This window comes from Pteropus medius, unplaced genomic scaffold, assembly GCF_902729225.1.
Source record: "Pteropus medius unplaced genomic scaffold, Ma_sr-lr_union100, whole genome shotgun sequence".
In the NCBI taxonomy this organism is placed as follows: Eukaryota; Metazoa; Chordata; class Mammalia; order Chiroptera; family Pteropodidae; genus Pteropus; species Pteropus medius.
This window is the reverse complement of record NW_024354502.1, coordinates 28,488,466-28,510,571: the sequence shown is the minus strand read 5'-3', so window position 1 is coordinate 28,510,571 and position 22,106 is coordinate 28,488,466. Positions and strand designations below refer to the sequence as shown.

At 42.0% G+C, this 22,106-nt stretch overlaps 1 protein-coding gene across 4 annotated transcripts in view; it reads right to left on the bottom strand.

Annotated features, from left to right (window-relative positions):
* Positions 1-79: 79 nt before the first annotated feature.
* Positions 80-22,106, bottom strand: part of PLEKHA2 (pleckstrin homology domain containing A2) — a 68,156-nt gene continuing 46,129 nt past the window's right edge. For all 4 annotated transcript variants that reach the window (XM_039853523.1, XM_039853524.1, XM_039853521.1 and 1 more), the window contains exons 6-12: positions 17,487-17,627; positions 16,797-16,943; positions 16,451-16,519; positions 15,990-16,060; positions 12,610-12,673; positions 4,292-4,369; positions 80-3,865 (exon numbers count right to left, since the gene is read on the bottom strand). In XM_039853523.1, the coding sequence (XP_039709457.1) occupies positions 3,503-3,865; positions 4,292-4,369; positions 12,610-12,673; positions 15,990-16,060; positions 16,451-16,519; positions 16,797-16,943; positions 17,487-17,627 (933 nt within the window). In that variant the 3' untranslated portion in view covers positions 80-3,502. The remainder of the gene's footprint in view (positions 3,866-4,291; positions 4,370-12,609; positions 12,674-15,989; positions 16,061-16,450; positions 16,520-16,796; positions 16,944-17,486; positions 17,628-22,106) is intronic.

Here is a 22,106-nt window from a genome sequence, read left to right as displayed (position 1 = left end):
AAATCCATAAAACCAATAGAAGCAGTCTGACGAAAGATCATCCACCCAGACAGAAGGTCGACATTACAAAAACACCATATTTCAGTGTTCCACATGGTTTTATTACAAAACAAGCAACAAAACAGTTTTAGAAAATTATTTTTTGCTACATACCAATTAAGAGATCAGATAAAATGAGAAGCATGTTTCCATGCGCTCAGCTCAGCGCTTACAGCGAGTGCATTTCACAGCTGAAACATACTGGTTCAAAACACAAAATCATGCCACATCTTCATAAGCAGTGGGGAAAGGGATCAAACAGTTCAAACTCTTCCTAGCATAAGTGACTGTAATTGACTGCCACAGGCGATAACACAGAGAGAAAAGGGAATAAGGGGAAAAAATGGTGTTGGTAGAAAAGGTTTAATAAACCTGTCCATTTCTAACATGTTCAAAGTTTATAAACAAAGCTGATTTGAGAAACTCCATTTCCAAAATACCGTTACATTCAGATGCCTGTTTATCTGGTTAACAGTGAAAACAAATATCAAATCCCACCGCTCAACTACTGAAACTGCTATATATTTATTGGATCCTTTTTGCATATACAAGTTATATTCAGGAAGGAAAAAAAAAACCTTTTGCTTCAAGTTGGACCTTAAATCTACTCTTTCTCATGGGAGTTCAGCATTCTATTCAGAAAAAGATGTGTAATTCCAATATTTTGACCTGAGGTCACTCTACTTGATTTAGGTTGATGATGTCTCACAGAATGCCAAAGGCCCAACTATGTTTGCCAGTCATCAACTGACCTTGAGTAAGTAAATCCTTAAGCTTTCAAGAATAGTGGATAGGGAAGCCCACCTGAAATACTGCTACAGTGGGTCAAGACTCCTTCATAAGTCTTATGAAAACAGCACAACTCAGAGAAATCCTCAGATTTATTCCAGAGTCTATGCACTTAACTACTAACCTATACTGTATCCCCACCCTATTTTTTCCATTTGGTTCCATTTTAAACATTTAAAACTAAATTCTTTGGTCATACATGCACCATCTTTGGCTCACATGTGTAGTGACATTAAAAGGCTGTGATATGAAATTGGCCAGAAGGTAAATAATAGGGAGACAAAAGAAATTCTGAAGTAAGGTTTGGGTATGAGAATGCTTTCAGGCTTCATTGAAGAGCATAATATTTATCTAGTACTGAAACTACATTAACAATGTCCTAGCTTGGAATTCCCAACTATCTGCCAACTAGAGTCCCTGTTTTCTCTCTGTCATGATAATACAATCTGGATTTATAAGTATGTTTAACATTCTCAAAATAGATCTTCCTGAATAAGAAACATATCAGCTTACTATAATGACCAATTAATTTAGCAGTAGTAATCTGGCAGAGAGTTTATTTTTAAAGAGAGATAAATGGGTACATTTTTATAATTTACAAACCAAAAGATGACAACTTTCTATGAGTTAGGGAATGTTAAAAGAGACCTCGAAAGTCCCTAATTTATTTCTATCAATTCAATATCACTTACTGCACACTTTCCTTGACCTAGCCAAATAATTTTCTTGAGTAAAGCTAGAAGATGAAACCAGAGATAAGGCGCTTTATAAGAATTTGGAATGACTTCTTGAAAACAGGCTACTTGAAGTATGTTGTAATCTCAACCACTCATAAAGAAAGAATTCCCAAACTAAGGATTTCTGAGGACAAAAGCACAAGAGTCTGCAGAAAAGAGAAAAAAGAGAGAGATCCAGCAGATTTCCTTTTTTCTACCTGGACCAAACGATTTAAGTGAAGGATAGCTGCAATGAAATGCAGTCAAGAAAAGTTTTCAACATGACAGTCTTCAAGGAAACATTGCCTGAAAGAAACAGGATTTCCCCCAAGCCACTAGGATTTTCTAATCACATGTTTTTGCCTCTGCATTAGATTTGGACATAATGAGAGAAAGGGGTTCACTTAGGTAAAAATGGTTCTCTGAGCCTCTTCCTCTACTCTTTATTTTTTAATTTAAAGATATCATTAATTTATAAAAGTTATAGACAGAAATGAATTAAGTTTTCTCTCCCTTTAGGGAATCCTGATAAGTTCCTGATGGCAGTTCACCACATAGGCTGGATAGACAATTCCTTCCAGGGACCCCAGAAATAGTATCTCCTTGCCAAATGGAAGAAGGTACACCCTAAAATTGGGGTGGGAAATGAAATCTATGCCCTTCTACCTGGGAAATCTCTAAATCTCTAATCAGCAATGCATAGCCTCTAAACCAAGGTTTCTATGCAGTTTATTTTATTAAAAATATAAATATGTCTCAAGATTATCTTTGAATATCTCCACTCATAAGTACATGGAACCTGATCAGATTACAATGTCAGATCATGCAAGTACACAATGCTTCATTCAAAGAACAACACAAAGAATAGAAAGAAAGCAAATATATCAGGGTATACAATATACATCACTGAAAGTTAAGACTAATATTGGCCCGTTAAAAAAGAGCTGTGAGGCGAGAATTCAAGATAATCTGTCTTTACTAAAACAGACCTTTCCTTCTGTCTAGAAAACATGGATCAACAAAACTTAGCTAGATGAACTACAATCCATCTCTTCCCCAGTACCTGCTTCAAACCAAATCTAAAACTCTAAAACAGAGATCCAATCTATCACACAAGTGAATTACCATACACTTATCGACCTTCTACACATTCCAACTAACACCATATCTGTTCTCAATAGTCATAACATTTAACACTGATAAACTCATCCTTGGAGCTGGACACAGAAACCGGATAGGCAGGTCTATCACTCACACTGACAGTATTTGAGGTCAAAGAACAACTAAATGAGAGCAGAGTCATTCCCAAAACTGGCTGATGCGCTGGGGTAGGATCATTCCCTAAACCTCATAAGAGGTCCCTATTTCTCCCCCTATGGAGGTCCCCTGGGGGGGATTTGCCCTGGTAGATATTCTGAGGGCCTCTGCCAGCCCCTCAATTTTAACACCTCCTCAGAATGTATCCAGTCAAACCAGAGCCTGCATCTTCCACCATCTCTCCCTCCTTTCAGCTGGGTTAGTTATCACCCTCCTACTTCACAGTCCAACATCAGCCAATAATCAAGAATAGAATAAAACCAGATGACTGGCTTAAGATTCTATGCCTGGCCTAAAAACAAAGGGAAGAAACTAAAACAATGACAAGGAAATAAATCTGGGTTAAGGATGAAACTGGACTCCCAACCTCCTCTCACCAGGACCACTTCGCAACAGTCAAACAGAAGGCAACCTGCTTTCCACTGAGCATGCCCACAGGTCCAACCTAGTGATTTTCCCAAATTAAATACGCTGCATTGATGTATTTTTTTAAAGCCAGCTGGATGGGCCCCTCTGACAAAGCATCCACAGGAACACGAGTGGCATAAAGACCTCTGACTGTCTCCAACAGGTATAGAAACTGAGTCATGGCCTCCTTCTCTTGAGTCCTCCCCCCTCCCTCCCTGGGCACCTATGGCTCATCACACATCAGAGGTCCGTATGTTCTCATCATCCAGGTTGAACATAAATGGTTTCTCCTTGGGGTGCTGGGGCTCCGATCTGTGCCTTATGCGGGAGCTAGGCAACACCCCACCAGCATTGCTCTCCCCAAGTCGAGGCGTGAACAAAGAGTCCTCAGGAGTCTCTTCAGTTGGAAGCAGCTTTTCCCCAGCCTGGGGGACAGGTGTCCAGGGTTGCCAGGAAGAGGCCACAGAGGGAGCTTTGCAGAGGACTTTTTTCTCTTCCGCAGGTAGCCGCCCTCTGCCCAAGACAGAGTTGGGCCCACCTGAAAGGCTGGAACTTCCAGCGCGGGTCAAAGAAATGGATCTAGAAAAGGACATTTCCTACAAAAATAAATGGAAAGAAAAAAAAAAAAACAAAGGAAAGTAAGGGCTTTCCTGACAAGTTTATCCCAAAGCCCCAGGAAGAGTACCCACCCAAGATCACCACCTCATATGTTAAAATACTTGTGTACATAAATCAAGCTGTCCAACAGAATTCACTCCAGATGTGTCAAGGTCTGCCTGACAGGGAGACGTGTGGGACCCATCATAAACTGTTTCTCAATCCAACCCTTCCTCCCCCACTCCAACAACCAAAAATAAAAAATAAAAATTTTTTAATCAATCAAAAGAGAAAAACAAACAAGACAGCCTGGGGCTTCAGCTGGGACCAGGCTGCCTACCTCAATCACTAAATAAAACCTATCCACTCAAGGACACTCATCTCTAAGCTGACAGTGACTATGCAACAGAAAGGAAGTGACTTACTCTGGGGTGGCACTTGAGGGCCTGGACAGCTGCCCCGATCTCCTTAATCCAGCTGTGCATGTCTTCTGGACTATCCGCCTGCAAAACACCCACAGCACTTAACAGAGACATTCTGGGTACTATGAGTTCAGCTTTCAAGACTCTGATCCAATTCTAAGTTCATAAAATCACACCATTAGATCTGGAAGGATCTCAGAGTTCATCTAGTCCAGTGGCCTCAGACTCTTGAGGGCATTTTTTTCCTGCAAAATCTTATTTGACACCCCATAAATAAAACAGCTCCAAGCGGATCCGCTCTATGGCAGGGCAGAGGTCATGAGGGAGGGGAGCACTTAGAGGCCCATTCCCTGAAGTCCCTCACGCCCTCTGGAACACAGTTGGCCTGGTCTAGCCTCCTGTTTTACAGACAACAAAAACAAAGCCCAGAGAGCTGAAGCTCAAGGTTTATGGCTGGTCTAGATCCCAGTTCTCCTACCGCCCAATGCAGTCTTCTTTCCACTACAGCTACTTACACAGAATAATCCCATTTTCAACTCCAGTCCCATTAGAGCCAAATCCTCTGCAAAGCCTCCCAGATATGTATTATCTCCAAGCAGGGCTCCTCTCAAAGCACAAGCTACCTGGGTTTGTCCTGACTCTCCATTCAGGCCCAGAGAGTTGCTAGACTCGAAAACAACACATAGGACACGAACAACAGGGCTAAGCAGTTAAGTATTTCCCCCAGAAATACCTACCAACCCCAGACGGGGGCAGCAGCGGGTCTGTGAAGAAAGGAAGAAAATCAAGTGGCAAAGCCACTGCAGGCAGAGCCCTGGGAATTCTCAGTACTTTCCAGCTTTATAGAGATTGAGTTAAAGTGAACCCGGCAAACATTTAATAAGGCCTTGCTCACTGTTGGACACAGCATCAGGTGCTGGGCACAGAGATGAGACCAAGACTGAATCCTTGACCTCCAGAAATTTATATTTGTTAACCTCTCTGTCCTCCTGTGCTTTCCCCACAATAGTTCTACGCAAATCACAAGCGTGCATTTGCATGCCTGTGCACATGTATGTACAAACACCACACCCTGGCCCGCAAAAGTCTCCACGTATAGCCCTCACTTTATCTCCAAAATTATTCTTTCTCTGCAATATATCAAGATAATGCATGACCAGTTTTTTAAAAAATCCTCAACCTTGCATCCCTACCCCTTTCTGTCACCTCAAACAAACCTTCTTTAGTTAGGTGGACATGGCAAAACTTGAAAGGGAAACAGTTTCACACCCTGGCACACTCGGTCAAAAGGGTGTAGCAACAACAAGTGCCCAAGGCGAACATCTCCCTCATACTCTAGAGCTTCAAATTTCCGTGCACTTTCTCTTCGATGGACTTTTCCCAGATATTTGACAACTTGATGGTTTCCCAAGAAAACGACAAATCCATCCCTAGTCCAAAAAGATAACCCAGGCAAGGTCTCCAAGTTTCCTCCGGAAGGTATTTTACTAATATTGGGGGTAGCCTGTCCCACAAGTAGAACCACTGGGAGAATTAAATGAACTCTTGTACGTAAAGCAGTTTGAACAGTGCCTGATACACAGAAAGGGCTTTATAAGTATTAGTTATTATTGTATTATTATTATATAGAAGGACCTTAAATTAAGGCTTAAATTCCAAACTTATAAATATGTTCACTACCCTCTCCCTGAGTCTTTTGTTTGTTTGTTTCTTCAAATTCATTGTGCAAATAATTCCTACCTAAAGGATCAAATTGTCAGGATCGATTAATATATTTGGGGGAAAAGGATGGTTATTTCAAACTGGAATGAAATGGAGGTAATTAAATTGGGCATTATTTTAAAAAGCGTTTCTTAAAGATTTTCCTTCTAGGGAAGCAGATGATTTGATAAGGGGAAATGTTGGAAAACGGAGGAAAAGACATAGATGGGAGCTGAGAGAAAGGCAAACATCTCCCAGATCACATAGGAGACCTGGAATTTTCATTAAACAAATTAACAAGATCCCCATAATGATAATTCAATAATCAGTTTCCAGGGCTGTTAAGCTATTTCTATTCCTTCTACCACCCTAGCAAAATACCACCCCCATGTCAGCTGTTATTACCCCCACAAGCTACAGGCCACCTACCTGATTATCTTTTGAGACCACACCAACAAACTCTCAATGTTTTCTAGGAACTATCACACAACTAGTCTAGGTGTCTACACTCCAGCCTCCACTTAGCAAGGAATAACCGAATAACAAAGCTAGCAATTTCCCGATTTAACATCTGGGGAACTCAAGCACAAGAATGAAAATCCTCTAAAACAGAATTTCCAATTCTCCTCTAATATAAATAACACTGCTTTCACATCTTTGTGCATAAAGCTTTTTTCATACTTAGGATTCGCCAACTCCCAGGGAAATCACTAAAGAGTATGTATTCTTTTAAGGCTCTTTTATTTGGCAAGAGAAATTTTTGGCCAACAATATATGAAAATTTCATCTACCAACGATACATTATTTCTTACATGCACCCTCGCTAGAACTATATATTACAATTTTTAAAAATCTATGCTATATGACAGGCAAAATAATTAAATCTTTCTCAAAACATTTAGTAATTAGTAGAGATGGAAATTGTTTGCTACTTATATTCCTTCCCTAATTCTCTAATTCCATTTAAGGATATTTTTCTATCAGATAAGCTAGGTAGTTAACCCCCATGAGGATAATAATAATAAACATTAGTAAACATTAAAATGTTTAACTAATAAGTGTAACTTAAAAATATTATTCAAATAGAAAAGTAGATATTATAACATCCCACATGAAAAGAAATAGAATATTACTTCAGTGAAATCACAATTATGATTCTTCTTAGTAGTTTTAAGAATGAGATTCACTGGCAACAAAAATTCTGTGAAACCTCAAAGATTTTATGCAAAAATTATGATGTTTGCATATATCTATCTTTTATGGAAAGCCTGTGCTTAGCCTTCATCAAAAACTCAAAAACATCTTAAAACCACATCACAAAGGTAGCTTCAAAAACCAGAGGTACAAAACAGAGCTAAAGTCCACCCACCCCATGGTGAATTACTAAGAGATTTAAAAATGTTTAGAAGTGAGCAGAACATAAAGGGAAGTGCCAAACTCATGCCTTCATTATTTCCTAGTGTGCTTAAGAATGTGCACTTGTTTTTGGTGCTTGGTTCAAAAGAAAAAAGTAGGGGTTCTGTCCTTGAGGGCAGTTTTTGAGGTGAGAGGAAGAAAGTGTATTAAAATGAATCACTCCAGTTTGTGGTTTTATTGCGATCCAATGAGCTTTTAATGAATTTCTACTATGAACCCAGCACTATAACAGATACAGTGATTTGAAGCAAGGAATTCTAGAGGTCATCAATAAAAGGCTTCCATTGCAGCTGTCTAAAACTTTTAGGCAGCTCCTTCTTCTATTCCCAACCTCTGCCTTCTCTTCGCAATAGCTAATACTACTAGCCTCTGCCCCTTCCCCAAGAACCATCCCATCTTTAGACACAGCTCTGCCACATATGATTGCAAACGACTACACTACATAGTTGTAGGTGATGTCATTCACCTTGTAGTCTAAATTAAAATAGTGAGTATCCAAAGAGTTCTAGCCCAAAACTCTGCAATTAATGTGTGAGCCCTCTTATTACTACTCCTGTCCTGACACAGCCCCCTAGTACTGACAACTGGGCTTATGCCAAGTTATCAAAACCAGTCTGCACCACGTTTCCCATTTTGAATAACCTAATCCTTCTCATGATAAGCTACTTAATATCATTCACCTTCTATGACTGGAAAATGGGGAAATAGTGAACCTTGCGTGCCTTGTAGTTCAAAGACTAAAATCTCATTTTGAATGTTTGCCCAGAACAGAGAATCATCTACCTGCTACTGAGCTTGCTGACATCACAAGCTTAAATATCTGATCACTGCCAGATCCTGGATCTCTGTCACTATGATCCACCTGTCAAGATACCCAGTTACCACAAGTTGGCCTTCCCCTATGCAGAGTCAGACTCCTCTCTACATCTTGGGTTTTGCACCAGGCTACTTGTAAACAATACAAGTGAGTAGGTCTTGATCTAGTACCTGGTGCCTCTCAATTGGCTCCCTAATTCACCAGGTTTATGGTCTCAAATAATTTACCTTCAGACATTCCGTTTCCTCATCTGTAAAGTAGAGCCGATCTCAGAAACTGCTGAGAATTAAGTAATATGCTGCCTGTAAAATCCTCAGCACTGTGCTTGGGGTATCGAAGTGGGCAATAAATGGTAGCTTTTTCTTAACAGAAAAAACAACTACAGTATGAGAGATCACAGGGTATAAATTATACACAAATGTGACATAGAAGGTAAATGACCAACACCTAACAAGTTGGAATCCAGCCCCATTCTGTTGTCCAAATCTTTGTCTTGTCCAAGTAGTTTATTTTCTCTGTCTAGATCTCCCCAACTCTCTGCTCTAGCTTCCCTAGATACTGAGGATACGAAGTTCTTTGAGGCAGATTTACTGAACATAAACCTTAGGAAGCAGATCAGAATGCCACTTTGGCATGGTAGGTAAAAGGGATAGCACCAAACTGCATGAGTAGTCATTATACTTTTACTTTTTGCATGAACCACAATGTTTACTTGGAACAAATGACCGACAGAGAAACTGTCAGTCAAACTTATTCAGACTTAGGTATATGACACACTCTTCCTGAAACCTGAATGAAATGAACCTATTACGTCAGGAAGATCATGAAAGTATTTTCTTGCAAATGATAAATTTTCAGCTTTCAAAGCAAAAATGAGAATTTCAGAAAACTTACATCCACCTCCATGAGCCTGAATGCTTTGTTGATGATATGAACAAATGTGATTTTTTTTTTATATTATATAATAAAATGTGTCAACATTTGGAAGATCTGCATACTACACTGAGACCACAATTTTCCAAATGACCAATGCATAAAGTTACAAAATCACTCATTGGTAAAAGAGACCTATTCAAAGTGCAAAACTGACCAATGGGGTTTTTTTGACATTCAATATTATTTTATATTAGGGGTCAGATATTTACATAATTTGACCAATGGATTTTAATGTAAGAATATGAAAGTTTATTGATACTGGCTTCCAATCCCACATTGCACCTAAATGTGAAGAAATTACCATTTTCCAAGTGTTGGTATAGAATCAAAATATATCCACAATTATCTGACAAAGCTATTAAAACAATCCCCTTTTTTTCCAAATAATATCTGTGCAGGGCCAGATTTTCTTCATATTCTTCAATCAAAACAACATATGGCTCCAGATAAAATGCAGAAGCAGATATGAGAATTCTGCTGTCTTCTATTTAACCAGCCATTAAAGAGATTTGCAAAAACAAAACAAAAAAACAATTCTACTATTGTTGCTATTTTTGTTTTAGAAATATAGTTCTTTTTCATAAAATGTTACTTGTGTTAACATAAATGAGTTTTATAGTTGCTATTTTAAAATGAATTAATACATATTTTTAATGATTTTTAATCTCTATTATTCTCTAACTTCCAGTCTCTTTCAGTTAGGTACGATAAACAGATTTGTCCATTTGCTTATTTATTAATTCAGTGTGATGCAAGTGTTCTTTTATCCTAGAAACGTGGGAGCAGAAGGCAAAGGAGGATAAAAATGATGAGAAGCTTCTGGTAAATGTGCACATATTCATGCAAATGATGCAATACTTTTGAACCTTTATGTTGCTGGGGTTCTTGTTTCCCAAATCACTACCTCCATCCCAAAAGTTCTGTCCTGAACACTTACCCAGCATGATCATTCACTTGACACAAATATTTAATACCAGCAATGTGTCAGGCACTGCCTATCTAAGGGCCTCCATAATGTCACCTTGGATGTCCTACAGACACTGTAAACTCAGAACCACCTCTGTTAGGCTTGTCTCTGCTCTCCACAGTCCCTCCTCCCATGCTCCTATCACAGTGACTTCTGCCATCAGCCACCCTAAGGCCCAAGCCAGACATCTGGACAGTACACTTGGCTCTCCTCTCTCCCTTCGCCACACATGCAACCAACAATCGAGTCCTGGAAAGGAATCCTTAATAGCGTTCACATTTTCCACGTTCGTCCATGCATCCTAGTTTGGGCTTCCTTTTATGTCTCACCTCAATTACAACAATAGCCTTCAAACTGGTCTCTCCAGCTCCTATCTTCCCCCTTTTCTCATCTGTCCTCTATATTGTACCAGCCAGGCAATTCACAGCCAGCATATCATTACAGGAGTTGGAGTTCAGGGCTATTGTCTTCACTTTTCAGATGAGAAAAAAAAGGCTCTGAAAGTAAGATCACGTGTCCAAGTGATAACTTTAGAAGGTAGATTAGATGGGGTCACTCCCCTAGTTTAACCTTGAGGGGCCCTAACGCTCAGGATAAAAGACAAGCTCTTCAACAAGGCATAACAGGCCACGGGCCCTATGTATCTGCTCTCCAGCCTCCTGTTTGCTCTGTTTTCCTTTTATTTCCAAGCTTTTTTTCCCCACATGCTACTCCCTCCGCCTGGGCTACTCTTCCCCCAGCTTAGATATGTCTTCCCTCAGGAAACCTCCCCTGACTGCCTGAAAGGGGCGAGGGGGAGGTACCCTTCTTATGAGTTTCCATGGCAACCACTACTCACTCTAATGGTAGCACTCATCACACTGTTGGTTTTTGTTTGTGTTTAGTCCCCTATCCCCATCAGTGAAGTACTTTCACTCTGTAGTGCAGTTAGCTTCTCTCATCATATTCTGCAATTCCATGCTGAGATCACCTGATTTCCTAAATCCTTTCTTAAAATTTGCATATGTTGGGAAGGAGCAAAGGTGTCAAACATTTGGTGATGGAAGGAAATTTAACTCTGGGTGGTGAATACAAATACAATATACATATGATATATTGTTCAACTGTATACTTGAAACTTACTTGATTTTATTAACCAATGTCACCCCAATAATTTTAATAAAAAGTAAATAAATAAAATTGGCATAAGTTAGGGTTTACACTTTGTGCTGTAAAGTTCTATTTCATGCATTTACCATTAAAGTATCATACAGAATTGTTTCACTGCCGTAAAAACTCCCCTATGTTCATCAGGACAACTCTCCCTCCCCAATCCCATCACACTATTTTTATTGCCTGTTTACTAGACTCCCTCTCCCTCCTCCTCCCCCTCGCCCTTCCTCTCCCTCTCCAGTTCAGGATCTGTTTTATTTAATGCAGTGTTCTCAGAATGAGGCAAAATGCCTGGCAGACTGAGGATACTCAACAACTATCTGTTAAATGCCAGAACTGGAAATACTTTTATTGCACGTACAGTTTAAACTCTGCCCCTGAACAGCAATGGAGCCAGCTCTAACACTCCAGCAACACTTTCTGCAGCTCTCCTACATTGTCTCTTCCGGGATGGCAAGTGCTTGTCTGAATGAATGAAACCTACATATGCCTTGTCTGCTGGGCTCCAGCAGGGGGACCAGCTCGGAGAGTCAGGACAACTGGAGCTGCTACCCATCAACTTGTGAAAGGGGGGCGACCTTGTGGAAGGGAGAGTGATGCTTGAAACAAAGAGAAAAGTGCAGTGGGAACCCTGAAAAGCTTTGGTTGAGGGGCCCCTCGTTTACACCAACACACGACATGATGTCTTAATGCTAGAAATGCAGCACTAACATGATGCTACAAGAATCAAGGCACACTCTGTGGATTTCCAGGCAGGCTAGGGTAGGGACTTGGCCCTGAAAGTCCAGGCTCTGTTTGGAAATCTGCCTTTCTTCCTCTTATGATTTTAGAAAGAGTTGGGAAAACTCCAAAGCAGTGGGTGGAGGGGAGAAGCTCCTGATAGCTGAATAGTCAGAGCCCAAACAATGGCTTTCTCTGTGCAGCTGGTCTTTGCACCTGGTGCCTGAACAGGGGCCTCTGTGCTTTTGTCCTTCCGCACACAGTGATGACCACACACAGGCGGAGCTTATAAATACCCTCCAAAGGAGAAGTGAAACCACTGGCCAGTTCTCTTTTTCTCTGCTTAGTTGGCGCCCTGCAGCTGAGAACAGCTGGTACATGGTCACATTCCCCGGTACAGTGGCTCAACCTGCTCTTATTATTTTATGGTTGGGAAGCTTTTGGCAAACATCCTGTTTAGAATAAAATGGGACTCGGACTGACTTTCAGGGGCTAAATTTACCAACTAGAAACTTCAAACAAAATAAAAGAGAAAGCACAGGAAAAAGCAAGGCCTATGAGTACACTATTCACAGAAATGGAATGTTAAAGTCTCCTGAGTGAGCTTCTTACCTGTATATAGAAAGTCCTGGAGCTTGTTATTATTTCAAACAGGTTGTCCCTCATCAAGAGATCACTAGGCAGAGAAAGAGAAAGTAAGTTACCAGCAGGATGGTGTACACATTGAGGACTTGATTTGTCCTAAGTCAAGGCACCAGTACCCTCTACCATAAGAAGGGGACTCCTGGGCCATTCTTCCCTCAGCGCCTGCCTCAAAAAACACTGCAGGGCTTTCTTCTCCCTTCAGTTCCTAGAGGATCTCAGGAGGTTTCACCATCCCTGTGGAACCGCTCTACCCACACCTGTTCTATTAACATAAAGCTCCTTTCCCTCTAAAACCTCCTGCCTAATATCTACCACACCCCACACTGCCTACAGTTGTGGTTTGGTTTGTTGTTTTTGCTTTAGTGGCTAATATGCACGATGTGCTTTGTGCAAAGCACTGTTTTGAGTGCTTTTTTTTTTCAGAGTTAAGTAGATAAAAATTTTACTGGTGTTGTGTATACGTGTGTGTATGCATATATGTATGTGTGTGTATGTATATATATATATGGAGAGAATTGACACGTAACTTTCTATTAGTTTCAAATGTGCAACATAACGATTCAATATTTGTATATATTTGAAATGGTCACTACAGTAAGTTCACATCCATCACCACACAGTTACGAACTTTTTTCTTATGATGAGAATTTTTAAGATCTACTCTCTTAGCAACTTTCAAACATATAATACAGTATTGTTAACTATAGTCACCATGTTGTGCATTACATCCCCAGGACTTACTTATTTTATAACGGGATGTTATAAATGGCAACCACCATTCTGTTCTTCGAGTGCTTTTGTTGTGCAAGTGCTTTTTTGGAGCGTTATTTCATCCAATCTTCACAACAATCCAATGAGGAACTTAACACTCACCACTTTATGGATGACGGAACCCAGACTCGGAGAGGTTACAAGACTTTCCATGGCACCAGAGTTAGTAAATGGCAGAGTCGGGATTTGAACCCAGGTCTGACTCCAGCATCTATGCTTTTAATTATTCCACTACTGTTTGCCTCTTCTAAGGGAGCCATCTCTCTCATTTCCAAACCTTTCCTCACCCAGGCAGCAAGTTCATCAACTACATTAAATTCCTGCTCTGTGCTTCATTATACTGAGCTGAGGGGACTGGACACTAAAGAGGAGAAAAGGAAGGCAAGAGCAGACACTTTAAGATGCTTCAAAATGGGTGTGTTTGGGAAGAGGGATCCTGACTTCTGCAAAGAAGGAAAGAAGTAGCTGATGCTCAGTGACAAACCTCAAATCAGCTGAAATTATTTCCAGTGTTAAATGTCAGCTGTGTGCATCCAGTCATAGTAGGGGATATATAAGGAGTGAAAGATCTAATTCCTTCCCAATAAAATAACACAAAAAAGCAAATCTATACAATTAGGTGTCAGACTGTGTGCTATATGCCAAGAGTTAGAATGAGTCCAAGAAAGAACCGATTGCAGACAGTCAGAGTCGGCTTCATAAATGAGGACTTGGAAGAAAATGGCAAGTGTTTGGCCAGTGACATGGGCACTGGGCAAAAGAGGAGCATGAGACTAAAGGGGAGAGGGCAGTAAGATGGGGGTCGGATGGACCAAATCCTATCTCCACTTAGGGAAAAGGTATTTTAGGAATGTTTTTAAAACTTTGTGAGCCTTTATACCCCTACTATAAAAATAGAGATGAGAAGACCTCCTTTATCAGGCTGGCTACCACACCACGAAGATCAATTATAAGGTATATAAGGCATCTGGTACAATGCATGTCATGTAGTGGTCACTTGAAATACATTTCACTATTATTACTTTCTGAGTTTCTGAGTAGAGATGGCTCTGCTTTCTGGCTAAATGTTTCAAACTCTTAAACTAGTCATGGACACAGAATACAATCATGGAATCAACCACTGAGGAGGTGAAAGCAAAGCAGGGAGGAAATCCCCAGCCTTTTCACCTCTGCTTCTCAGGTTACATGCTGCTTTTTGATTCAATTCAATTCAATTCACTTCAATTCAATTTAACAAATGTTGGCTGACTACCCAGATGCCCTAAAGCCCTCTGACTGGGTTTGGAGGAGGCCACAGTCTCACAGGTCTGGATCCTGCAGAGGCTTGGGGATTCCTTCCCTGATGATCTTCAACAACCTTAAGTCTTTTATTCAGAGTTCAGTCTGACTCTGGAAGTCAGAGATTCAGGCAGAGTCCAGAACACTCTTAGGACTGACCTCGTCTGGGTTCGCCAAGCTGCCACAACGTGCCCAGGTGCTTGTATGTCTATCTGTACAGGCCCCGGAGGCAGGAGCCATCTCCGGGGACTCGGTCATGCCTAATCTTTCCTCTGCCCGCTAGCAACTTAGGAGCCACACTTCTGGAACTTCCACCGATAGCTACTTTCATGAATTATAAATTGTCACTGGGAACTTCCCTAACTTTCTGTACTCTGCAACTGCCATTTGCCAGACTCAGTGCTTCAGTCCCTGCTTCCTTGGGTCATACAGCACTGTTCGCATGCAAGACCCTTCCATGCCTTTATTCAGGAACAATCTGCCTGCTGCTAATAGCTTCTCTGATGATGCTGGCTCTGCATGCACAGTCCACGGATGGAGAGACCAACGTACAGTCCTTAAAGACTGTAAACTGAGGGCCAAAACGAGGATTTCTAGATATCCAGATGCCCTTGGGTTTCTAAAGCTTTACTTCTAGGGGAATCTCTATTTGGTGTTGGATATGGGAAAGCCCCGGCCTGGGGGTCCAAGGTCCTAAACTAACCCTGTGCATCATGGCACTTGGAAGGTAACCGTTTCCTAATGAAAAGAAAAACATATTAAAAATACTTTCCCCTCCTGCCCAAAGGGAATAACAGAGTTGCTGTGAATCAGCCTTGTTTTAAGGGGATGTCAGGGATCTGTCAAAAGACAGAGAAGACAAGAGGCATAAGTTCAGGGACGAGGCACTGGCATTAGCAATGATCTGACCAGAAGCGCTGCAAAGTGAGTGACTAAGGGCACAGTCCCCCCTCTGAGCCTTAGTCCTCCTGTGGAATGAGCATCTGACTCTAACACCTGAAGCATCTCAGCACCACCCTCTTCTTTGTTCCTATATTCTTTCTTTTTCTCCACCAGAAAATTATTATATAGGCTCGTCTCCTCAGGACTGAGAGTAAAGTAACAGGAAGACGGTAAATGTGCCCAGTGTGATCTCACATCTGCATCAGCCAGGATACAGTGGGTCATGCATGAGACCTCAAGATCTGGCCCTTGCTCTTGGAAGAAGACTCTTGAACAGAGCCTCAGAAGGGTCGTAAATGAAGATTTAAAAGAGCAAATGGGAGTTTTAATCAAAAAGAATAAGCAGAGACAATTACCCAGACTTGACCAGACATTCATGGGTCTTGAGAACATCCTTGAGAAATATAGTACGCAGTGGTTCTCGGTCCTGGGGGAAATAACAGAAAGATAGGTAAATGAGGCTGTCCAAGTAATGCCACAACCAAGACTAAGATGACCGATGTGCCTCTCTCATCAGAGATGGTCAACTAAAACCAGGTTGCAAATAAGGGAAATTCTCAAAAGAATCAAGAGAGAAAAAAAATCTAAGATGCTCTGTGGTTCTGACCACAGAACAGCTCATTGCATAGGAGGGAAGAAATTCAGGCCACTCTAAACGTCACTCTAAAGATGCACACACAGGAGGGATGGAGGTAAGACAGTCACCTCCGAGGTCTGTGTGTGTCCACGTCTCTACTCATGCACACACACGTGGGTGTTACTCATGTGCCTCTTCCCTTCCATGACCTCTTAGAAGGGTCCCGGAGTGACTACAAACCTGCTCACACTTGAAGTAGCAGATAGTGAAGTCATCGAGTGCAAAGAAGCGACGTTTCCAGCTCTTCCGCTGAAATAAAAAGTAACGAACAGGACATTAGAAAAAGGTACCAGCACTCAAAGGGTGCTCCCACATTCAGTAGGGGACAAAAAGTTCTTTCTATCAGGAGCAATGCCTCTGACCTGCAGGGGCAAGTGTTTGTTTCCAAGCCTCTCATGGTTTGGGCAGCAGCGAGCATGGAGGACTGCAGCTCCTCTTTTCAGCCTGCTTCCCGCTCTGCTATACCCATACCCACAGGCTCCAGGGAGTAACCAGAACCCGCTCCAGCCCCAGTGCTGATACTCACCACGTTCCCTTGCTTCACGCAGTAGCCACTCTTAATGAGGGGAGGCCCAGTGGGAACACGGCAGCCTGTCGTTGGGACGTAACTCTGGGACCTTCGAAGAATGGCGTGGGACCCTGGCTCACTCCCTTCCTGCCCATCCCCACCATTCTACAAGGAAACAGGATCAGAATTAGCACCTCCCCCTCAATCCTTACATAGTCACAGCCCCTGCCCAACCCAGTTTCCTCTGGCCGAATCATCTCTCGTCTATGCCCACTATAGCAGTCATAGAGTTAAACAAGAAAATATACAGTTACTTTGCCCCCATCAGGCATTATACCTGCTGTTTTCACAGAATAAGGCTCAGGGATGTTGGGCAGACCCAGGAAAATGGGAAGGACAGAGAAGGCAAACCAGAAGAAAGACAGTGGGCCTGTTTCCAGCCTTGCTCCTCATGGTGTCTACGTGTGCTAGTCTCCTATGTATGGTGCCGAACTGTGCTGGCCACACAATTTCAAGATGTGGAGGCCTCAATTTCTCTACTGCCATTATTTACACACACGCCAGACCTGTATGTTCCTGCCCACTCCATCTGCACTGGCTTCTCAAACTCCCATCTACCCTTTTCTCAGTACAGTCCTCTGTACGCATCACTAGCACACCAAGACATCACATACCCCACAACCCCCTGGCAGTCCCAGGCCCCAGCACCTGGTTGATGGGCGTGTATACCACCACCCCTCCGATGATCTCTGTCTTGTAGGCCACCTGAGGCTTCTTCTCTGAGGCCGGAGGAACTGCTAGGCTTTTGAGAAGTTCGGTCGTCAGGGGCAGGCTCCCAATTTTGGGTACCTGGGAAGAATGATGGCATCATGGTCAACAGGATACAGAAGCTTAGGAAAAGCCGGGGCCAAAAGTAGGCTGAGGAAGAGCAACGAAAGCTAATGTACTAAATTATAGTAAGATGCCCCTCTCTTCCCCAGGCCTTCCATCAATCAATATCTGAGTAAAAGGAACTCTGCCAGCCACCCCCACACCACATGCGTGCACACACACACACACTCATGTACACACTTACTCAACAAACATACTGAGTACCTACTGTAAGCCAGCCCTTCCCTGGCAAGAGAACAAAGTATAAAACAGCAAATTTAGACACATGTCCTGCCCTTATGGCATGGAGATGCTAGTAAGGGACACTTGACAAAAATTGCATAGCGAAACAATCAGGCTAATTACAAAATGTGGTGAGTGCCATGAAGAAAACAAACAGGAGCTAAGCTAGAGAACAGCAGGGGAACTGCTTGAAATGGAGTGGTTAGCAGAGGAGGAGATGTATAAACGGTAACCTGGAGAATGAAAATGAACCAGGAACGTGAAGACAGAAGAAAGTATGCTAGGCAGGGGCACAGGTACCCATATGTGGTATATGGTACAGAATCAGGGAGCATGAGCTTTGGAGCCCAAGGCCTGGGGAATAACAACTCACGACAGGTCACTAACTAACCGAGTAACCTTCGGCAAATCATTGAATCTCTCTGGGCCTAAACTATCCCATGTGTAAAATGGAAAGTGGAATAACATTTATGTCGTAGAGTTGTTTTGGTTATCAAATGAGGGTATGTACATATGATCATAGAAGTTTATGGCTGGTTCGAGACCACAGGCCACAGGTTGCAAACGGAGAGCCCAAGGCAGACTTGGCCCAAACTGTTTTGTTTGTCCTATGCAGTGTGTTTCCAATCTACACTTAAAATTTAGGATATTTCATATAAAATCCAGATTCCCAGATGAGCAGCACTTCTCTCTTTTGATGGGGAATTCATTCTTCAGTTTGCCACTATCCTAACCATTCTCTCCACACTGAGGCCATGTTTCAGGTGGCATTTATTCTCATTTATGTTTTTCTTCTTTCTCCTCACCCACTTCACTCATTTATACCAGCGTCTGCAAACTCTGATAAAATCTTTCATTTAGTAAGAATTAAAGAGAGGCTCAGAACAGTCAAGTCATTTGGCCAAAGCCATGACTAATAACGGGACAGAGACTGGACCTATCACCCAGCTGGTATGGTGTATACAGAATCACAAAGCCTCTCATTCACAAAAACTTAGCATCCTGTGTGGATCTACCAGAAAATAACTATGGACCACATGAAAAAAGCCAACATCCTTTACTGCTTCTTCTACAGCCTTGAGAGTTAGAAAGACCAAAGAATCTTTTAAGAGCTCACAGCTCAGGGGGACCAAGGACAACTCCATTTGGTATCTTTGCAAAGGAGCAAGACCACTGTGATTACAGCAGGGCCCCAGAAAGATGAGACCCCTCTTTCTGGCCTGCATTCTCAGTTTACATAGACAAGAGTGACCTCTGCCCACCACCTCGCCTGATTGGGCCAGAAATCCACCTTGTCTTTTCTTTATGGCTGTCTGAGAGAGAATAGCAGGTCTCATTGCTTTGGGCCTCTACTCAGTGCCAGGAATGCACTAAACTCTTTACTGCGCTATCCCTAAGCTCAATGGATAGACCTTATCTATCCATTTCATAGATAAGGTCAATGAAAGCTCATTAAAATGACTTGCCCAAGGACTGGCTAACTCTCCAGTGCTAAATACCACTACCCACCTACCTACTTACCACCTTCCTAAATTTCTCTGATTTTTTGCTATTGTGATAGAATTCTTTAGGTATGTTATTATTGCTTGGGTGTTTAGTGGTATAATCACCATGGAACAGAAGAAATTCTTCTCGAATGACCCAAATGAATTCCTAAAACCCAAGAAAGAAGTAGGGACAAAGGCTTTTAGTTAACAAAGACCAGAAAACGCCTCATAGAAGCTTAGCTGTTGTTGTCTGTCAGAATCTTCCCGTCTTCTGCCCAGAGAATAGCCGGTTGTCCCTGTTCATGCCCCAACATCATGGGTTACTTCTAGCCACCCAGAGCCTTTCCAAAACTGTTTCCACTTCCTGAGACTTTGAATCAGCCTACTGAGGACAAATTCAACAAAAACTATGCTCTAGAGCTTGAAAACAAGGTCATCCTTTTGGTTTGGCCATATCCCAGAGGCTTAGTTAAGGGTGCGCCCTCTTCTATCCACCTGTGGCATGTTCTCTGATGCTAGAGATCCACAAGGATATCATTTGTAATGTGAAATGAAGCTCTCAAGGACTCATCTTCCTTCTCACCAGGCATGCTTAGACTGCTGGAAGTGATCATCCAACTTGGGGATGTGTGGGTGGGGAGGAGGGAGCTGTGCTTCACTTGTACAGCTCAATTTTCAACTCTTTTGAAAAATACAGTGAGTTAAATAATGTCCCCCAAAACTGTCCACCCATAACCTCAGAATGTGACATTATTTGGAACTAGGATCTTTGTAGATGGTATTAAGATGAGCTTATACTGGTTCATGGTGGGTCCTAAGTTCTATGACTGATGTTATTAAAGGAACAACAGTGGTCACACAGCCACACAAGCCATACAGTGATGGAGGAAGAGATGGAATCATGCAGTTACAAGCCAGGGAACACCAAGGACCACTGGGAGCCACCAGAATTTGGAGGAGGCAAGAAAGATTCTCCCCTAAAGTCTTCAGAGGGAACACAGCTCTGCTAACATCTTGATTCAAGATTTCTGGTCTCCATGAGAGAATAAATTTCTGTTGTTTTAAGCCACCCAGTTTGTTCCAGTAGCCCTAGAAAACAAATACGGGAATACTAATACTCTGAGAGAGCCTAATTCTTTAAAAACCATATGTTGATCATTTTCTTCAATCATAAGAACTCAGTGACCTCAGCATAATATGAACAGTGATCTGTGGGCAGAAAAACTAGATCCATGCTGGGTCCATAACCTTGGGGGAAGTCACTTTGATCTCTAGGCATTTCCATTTCCTCATCTATAAATGAGGATAATAACACTTGCCCTTCCTATTTAGGGTTTTTACAAGGCAAAATGAAGCCATGTATGTAAAGTGGTGTGTGATCTAACTTATTTTAACACTGTTGTTCATGTTTAATATTTTTATAAACTCCTAGGTCTTGGGAGCCAAAGGGTCCTGAGTTTGAATCCCAGCTCTACCACTTACTAACTTCTAGACTTTGGGCAAGACTCTGATTTCCATTTTCCTCATCTGAAAAATGGCAGTAAAAGCATCTATCTCACAAGAGTGATGTGAGGGGTGAACGTATGAGACATGTGAAGGTTTGGCTCAATATGCTATCTGTTCCCTCTTTCATCTCTGTATCCCCCGAAGTGCGTGATGCTTCACTTTGCACATAAAGTGGGCTAAAATAAATATGTATGTCATCCATGTGGTGTCCCAGTCCCACATCTATCCAGTCTCTCTAAGGAAAGATACGCCACATAAGATGATGTGGAAGTGGAGGAAAAACTAAACCCTTTCAGGACACAAAAAGATTAGGAGGAAGAAGGGTACCCCTCCTCTTCCTTCTGTCTCATAGAACCTTTTGCAGGAGAAGTGAAGGGATGTATAAACAGAACAAGGAAAGTGAATGGGACCCTGGAGACCTGGAGACTATGGAGACCCTGAAGAAGGCTTTGACACTACACAAGGTCTTTGGACTTCCAGCCTCTGGGCACCATCATGCTCCTTTCCACTCCCACAGCCTGTAACTTCTGCCCCGCACGGCCAGAAAAGAGGCAAGGGGAACTACGTGATTAGAGCAACTCTATGCTCAAGGCACAAAAGAAAGGGAAAGAGGGTCCCTGCTGCCGTACAGAATGTGTAGCCCAGTTAACCAGGCAGGAAACAGAGGAAATCCAGGAGGAAACAATGAATGAGAACGAGGTATTAGATATCGGAAAAAAACTCCCCGAATTGTGGAAGGCACAGAAGGGCGAAGACCCCAACATGACTGAAGAAAACCTTTATTAAAATCAGCACTAGGAGTCATGTGCACAAGCACCTGGGTGAGCAGACATGTGAGTTGCAGCAATCTCCCTCCCTCCTGTCCTTTCGCTCTCTTTTCTTGGGTTTACCAAGGTTTATCAGAATAATAAGCTAACGAGCAAAACTGCTCTGACGACTAAACTGTACTCTGCTTGAGTCCAGCATTACAAGTGCTAGATAGATACACAGATTTCTTCTATTAATTTATGCACAGGAACCCTGAGATACATGGAGAGTGATCTACTCCAGGGCATGATGGTTATTATTGGAAGTCACTAGAATGTAAGCATTTCTGACTGTATAATACAGAAAATAAAACTTTTCAGCATATAAACAAACCGTAGTTACTCAACCACAAATCAGTCTAGACTATTGGTTAAAGGTCTATTTTTTTCCAAAATATAAGTTTTCCCTCTCCTCC